Source organism: Macrosteles quadrilineatus, unplaced genomic scaffold (assembly GCF_028750875.1).
Source record: "Macrosteles quadrilineatus isolate MER2022 unplaced genomic scaffold, UCM_ALF_1.0 Scaffold_1__1_contigs__length_201487025, whole genome shotgun sequence".
In the NCBI taxonomy this organism is placed as follows: Eukaryota; Metazoa; Arthropoda; class Insecta; order Hemiptera; family Cicadellidae; genus Macrosteles; species Macrosteles quadrilineatus.
The window spans coordinates 12,675,612-12,681,611 of NW_026542594.1; the positions used below are offsets into that span (position 1 = coordinate 12,675,612).

A 6,000-nucleotide genomic window follows, 5' to 3' on the forward strand; every position below is an offset into this window, starting at 1 on the left:
ACTATCAAATTTCTTGTTTGCTATCTGAACATGGTAGTTATGCTAGAGCATGTAAAATTATTAATTGAGTTTAATTATCAAGACAATTATCTTTTTTATATTACTGATATCTAATTTTATGTTATTGTTTTGTAAAAATATTTTGTAAATAAGGATTTTCAATGGATATTATCAAGTATTCATTGACAGTAGATTAGACAGTAGGTTGTACTGAAGTCACGAAGTCAGTTAGCGTAAAACAAAATGTACATACATTCATAACATATGCTATGGTTTTATGTAAATGTTGTGCACAGTTTTGCCATTGGTAACAAAATATACTTTAACTATACATTTAAACACGAAAATAATGATTTTTGTTTGGTTATGGGCCTATCGTAGCAAATAAGAAAATATACCTGTACTGCGTATTTAATCTTTCATTGATAAAAGTGCCCATGCACATGTTGAACTTTGTTTAGTATTGGAACAGCAGTTTTACCAAGTTCAGCTCTTAAAGAAGCCTTAAGTAGGCTATTTTACCTTTGCAGTTGATAGCGATAAAAATAGTAATAAAATAGTTATCACAAACAAGGCTATGCTATCTATATGCATTAGAGTAAGTGATATTTAGGTTTCAATAAAGTAATATAGCTTGATGAAGTAAAATAAAAACAAACTGTTTACAAAGGTAGGAATTAAAATGTATTCCTGTAAATATAAAACACGTAGAAACTAAAATACTGACTAAAATATCAATTTCAATAATATTGTTTCTCATTTTACCTTATTAACAGGTAATTAACTTGGACTAAAACTGTTTACGAACAAAGAGCAAGATGTTTATTGTTTATACAATGTGTTTTAATAATTTTATAATGTAACTTGTTTTCTGAAGGGAAAAATAATTGTAAAAATTAAAATGTGATTCAATGGCAAAGGGTTAGTGTAAACTTACCAGGGACTGCATGATGTTCTGCGACTGTCCCACCCAATATGTGACAATCCTTTAAATACAAAGCCTCAAGGCCTGTCTCCCTGCAAAGGCGACCGGTTCTGAGGTAAGTTACGTACGCACAAGTACACACACTAGCCTATATGTACAAACAAAACACACACACACACACCAACACATGCGAGATGCTCAGTATGGGAGACCAAACACTTCCTTTGGCCAATCTCTAAAGGCGTCTCTGGAGCAAGGGCAATATAATTGACTCGGCGTATTTTTTTTATATCTCTTATTCCTCATTTTCTATATGCCAGACATTGCCTTCATTTGAATATCTAATAACGTAAATTATTGATGTCCATTGTAGCAATGCTATTAACAGACTACTTTGTGTTTATGGACGCACTTGTATTTTACGCATGTATGGGCGCACTTGTATGGGCGTCGTCAACCCCCTCTTAACATGAGCAAACCCTGGACAAAGATGTATCTTCAATTGTTAGTAGTTTGTACACATCGAGACAAATCGAATATTTAAATGGATGAATACAAAATACAATTAATACAGCATTCAAAATAAGATTCATTTTACACCCTAATATGTATAAAAGAAACGCTTGAACATTGAAGGATAAAGAATGAAGCAGTAACTTGTATTGTTTTTGTACTGTCTTTACACAATTACCTTTTCAGTCTTAGATAACTAGTTTATAAAACGATGTTATATCATATCAGTATAGTCTAATTTTTTATCATTATTAAAGGTTATTAACCAAATAAATATATAGACAAATGGAACATAAAAAATAAACCTCAGAGTGTACTGATTTGAAAAAAATATCGGTATGAACGAATTCTAATAAGGGCTCTGCCCCACAGGCCGATATTTTTAAAAGCCTTACAAGCTTAAGAAGTTAAAATTAATTAATTTAGTAACTTATAACAGCTAGCCGATGCATTGTTATATAAACCAGCTGTAGAGAGATGATTTTTTATTGGAGTTAATTTACATTGTAGACATTTGTGAGTTATTTAGTAAGAGAGTTATGTTTATTGATTAATAGAATTTCGCTTATAATTTTCTGTGAAATGTATATAACGGACTACAGGTAAATAGGATAGAATAAAATTGAAGAATTAGGGTAAAGTATAATACCCCCGCCGCAGCAAACCTGCCGACTAAGCGAATTTCCATTTATCTGAATTGATTTTCAGTTAAATATATTTTAATAACATTAGGTTTAACGAGTACCTAGGTTTGCTGCTACAAGGAAACTAATAAAGAGTGTTTTTGAGTAAAATATTGATAGCTTAGTACAAAATAAATAAATTTGCCAAGTTTGATCAAAATATATTCATAAACAAGCAAACTACAACATTTGACAATATTCTCCATAAGAATAACATGGGAATTTTAATTTTACAATTTTTTTAATTTTCTCCGTTACTAATAATCAAACAAAAATACTTTTATATACTAAATTATTTGTTTTTTTAAGCTCTTTAAAAAGATCTAAGAAAAAATTGGGAAATTTTGTGTTTTGAGGGTCAAAAGTGAGAAAAACCAATTTTTACCCCATAAAACCCCCCGTAAAGCCCTGTTCCCATGGTCCGATCATGCTGGTTCGCGAACTCATTAAAGTTTATCTCGCTTTACACCTTTAAACCAAATTTCATCAAAATCGGACGAAAATTACTCAAGTTATCGCGTTCACGGACGTATATATATAAGTCTATATATATATATATATATATATATATATATATATATATATATACATATATAAAAATTTGAATGAATAGTGTTTTTGGCCTCTGGTAACATCAAAATGAAAAAGTAAATCGGTCCCTGGTCTAGGTCTTATCTAAGTCTTACCGTGCCACCTACGATAGCTACTTCCCTATAGGGAAATTCGCTAAAAGCACATGAAACATCAATGCGAAAGGGCCTTATTGAATTTATTGCTTCACTTTTGCATGCTGTTTGATTTTTTAGGATCTGTTGTCTTTAAACTTGAGTAGGATTTCAAAGGAAAGTAGGTAGGGCCTATACACTTAAACAAGTTTATCTTTTCACATTAAATCATATAGTTACAATTTTCTTAAACACGCATCAGGGCCACACTTATAGGCCTACACCGTGGTGGTTAACTTAGGAAACTGAACCCCCTACCGGAAACTAAGAAATAGTATGATAGTTCATTACTATATTTTATTCCTAGTATCGTAAGTGGCATTTTCCGGCTCGTGCTCAAGATACCAACCCCGCAAATGTGTGAGGCAAAGCCGAACACAGGAATGCCGTAACTCAGTTCACGTGCGAGGCAAAGCCGTGTATGTGAGATTTATTTTCACGTACAAGTCGTAGCCGAGGAAGGAAATAATGGAGCAAGTGCCGGAAAATCACTTTTGATATAAGTTATAAACGATAATTTTCCATCACGGGGCAAAAATAAACAAATAAGACTAACATACCTCAGTAATATTAAATTATTATATCTCTCAATTTTCGTAATAGTTTGTAATATTGATAAACTTTTACTCAATAAAATAGAAAGAACTGATAAAATGTAAACAAGTAATATAAACAGATCATAAATATTAATAAAACATGTTAATTTATCTTCAGATGGCAGGCAGTAGATAGTTGACATAGAGTACTCAATGATATTTTTTATCATCAAAATAAAAGAAAACTCCAAAGAAAAACTACATTACAACTTAAATAAACGGTATCAGCATTCTGACACATACTTTCTCCCATTAGTTTGTCAACAACCTTTATCATGTGTAAAGCGGTGAGAGTAAATATACGGAAATGGGATTTATACAATTTTGTTCACAATTTAAAGGACTACATACTAAATTTTTATCAAAATCTTTCGGGCCATTTTTGTGAAAATCGGATTTTTCCGTGATTTTATGGGGTTTTATGGGAAAATAACATAATTTACAATAACTTTTGAACCATAATTTTTACAGAAATGGGATTTGTACCATTTTGTTCAGAATAAAAAGGACTATAACATACAAAATGTTTATCAAAATCGTTCAGGCCGTTTTTGGGAAAATCCTATTTTTCCGCTTCTTTATGGGGTTTCATGGGAAAATTCCCATTAAAAATAAAAAAAATTTTAAAAATGAAAAAACTATCAAAATTTTAAGGACTATAACATACTATGTTAAAATAAAACCGGATTTTTTTCTAAAATCCTAGTTTCGTTATTTTATGGAGTTTTTATGGGAAAATAACATAATTTACCATAACTTTTGAACCGTAATTTTTACAGAAATGGGATTTGTACCATTTTGTTCAGAATTTAAAGGGCCACAGTATACTACATTTTTATCAAAATCGTTCGGGCCATTTTTGAGAAAATCCGATTTTTCAGGTTTTTTATGGGTTTTTATGGGAAAATCCCCATTAAAAATCAAAATTTCAAAAAAATGAAAAAAACGCCTGGAGATACCATGGATTAGAACCTACATACCAAATTTAATCGAAATCGGACCACAGGTGTAGTCCCTAGCTCTGTACACACACACACACACACAGACATCACTTTGAAAACCACTTTTTTGGGTCCAGGGGGACCCAAAACGGATATATCCACTCAAAACTCAAACTCGAAAATTTTGACGAAAACAATACTTTCTCCATATACTATGGTATAGGGGGAGAAAGTAAAATTACAAGTTCAAGGCTATTTTACTTTCTCCCCCTATACCATAGTATATGGAGAAAGTATTGTTTTCGTCAAAAATTCGAGTTTGAGTTTTGAGTGGATATATTCGTTTTGGGTCCCCCTGGACCCAAAAAAGTGGTTTTTGAAGTGATGTCTGTGTGTGTGTGTGTGTGTGTGTGTGTCTGTGTGTGTGTCTGTGTGTCTGGATGTGTACAGAGCTAGAGACTACACCTGTGGTCCGATTTCGATGAAATTTGGTATGTAGGTTCTAATCCATGGTATCTCCAGGGGTTTTTTTCATTTTTTTGAAATTTTGATTTTTAATGGGGATTTTTCCATAAAAACCTATAAAAAACCTGAAAAATAGGATTTTCTCGAAAATGGCCCAAACGATTTTGATAAAAATTTAGTATGTTGTAGCTCTTTAAATTCTGAACAAAATGGTACAAATCCCATTTCTGTAAAAATTACGGTTCAAAAGTTATGGTAAATTATGTTATTTTCCCATAAAAACCCAATAAAATAACGAAAAATAGGATTTTAGAAAAAAATCCTGTTTTATTTTAACATAGTATGTTATGGTCCTTAAAGTTTTGATAGTTTTTTCATTTTAAAAAATTTTTAATTTTTAATGGGAATTTTCTCATAAAATGCCATAAAATAACAGAAAAATAGGATTTTCCCAAAAACGGCCCAAAACGATTTTGATAAAAAATGTGTATGTTATAGTCTTTTATATTCTGAACAAAATGGTACAAATCCCATTTCTGTAATAATTATGGTTCAAAAGTTATTGTAAATTATGTTATTTCCCCATAAAAACCCCATAAAATAACGGAAAAATCTGATTTTCACAAAAATGGCCCGAACGATTTTGAAAAAAATTAGTATGTAGTCCTTTAAATTCTGAACAAAATCGTACAAATTACATTTCCGTATATTTACTTTCCCTGCTTACACATGATAAAGGTTGTTGACAAACTTATGGAAGAAAGTATGTGTCAGAATGCTGATACCGTTTATTTTTGTTCTACTTTCATTTTTGGTGACGAATTTCTTCGCAACTTCGTTTATAAGTGTTTTTTTTTTATTTGAAACACCAACTACTTCTTTTAGTTTTAGACTACTTATCATTAAAAATCTACTACAAAACATAGATAGTTTCGTTATTAAAATGAATTCACTAAATAACATATCTCAGATAAATATACCTACTAATTGTTTCAAAATGTTGTACTTTTTATTTTACCAGTTTGTTATGGGAAATTTTGTTGTTCTGTATTCCTATACTTTTACCGTGATTTCTCTGGTGGAAGGATTTTAGTTATCTCTGAGATTCTTTTCATGAAATTTTCAGGGGATAGAGCAAATTTCAAACACATA

General features: G+C 30.9%; 1 protein-coding gene across 1 annotated transcript in view; it reads right to left on the reverse strand.

The window, feature by feature from the left end:
- LOC128994640 (uncharacterized) overlaps positions 1–1,044 on the reverse strand; it is a 41,547-nt gene extending 40,503 nt beyond the window's left edge. Inside the window, exon 1 of the mRNA XM_054419325.1 lies at positions 938–1,044. Within this exon, the coding sequence (XP_054275300.1) occupies positions 938–949 (12 nt within the window). The 5' untranslated portion in view covers positions 950–1,044. The remainder of the gene's footprint in view (positions 1–937) is intronic.
- Positions 1,045–6,000: the final 4,956 nt, after the last annotated feature.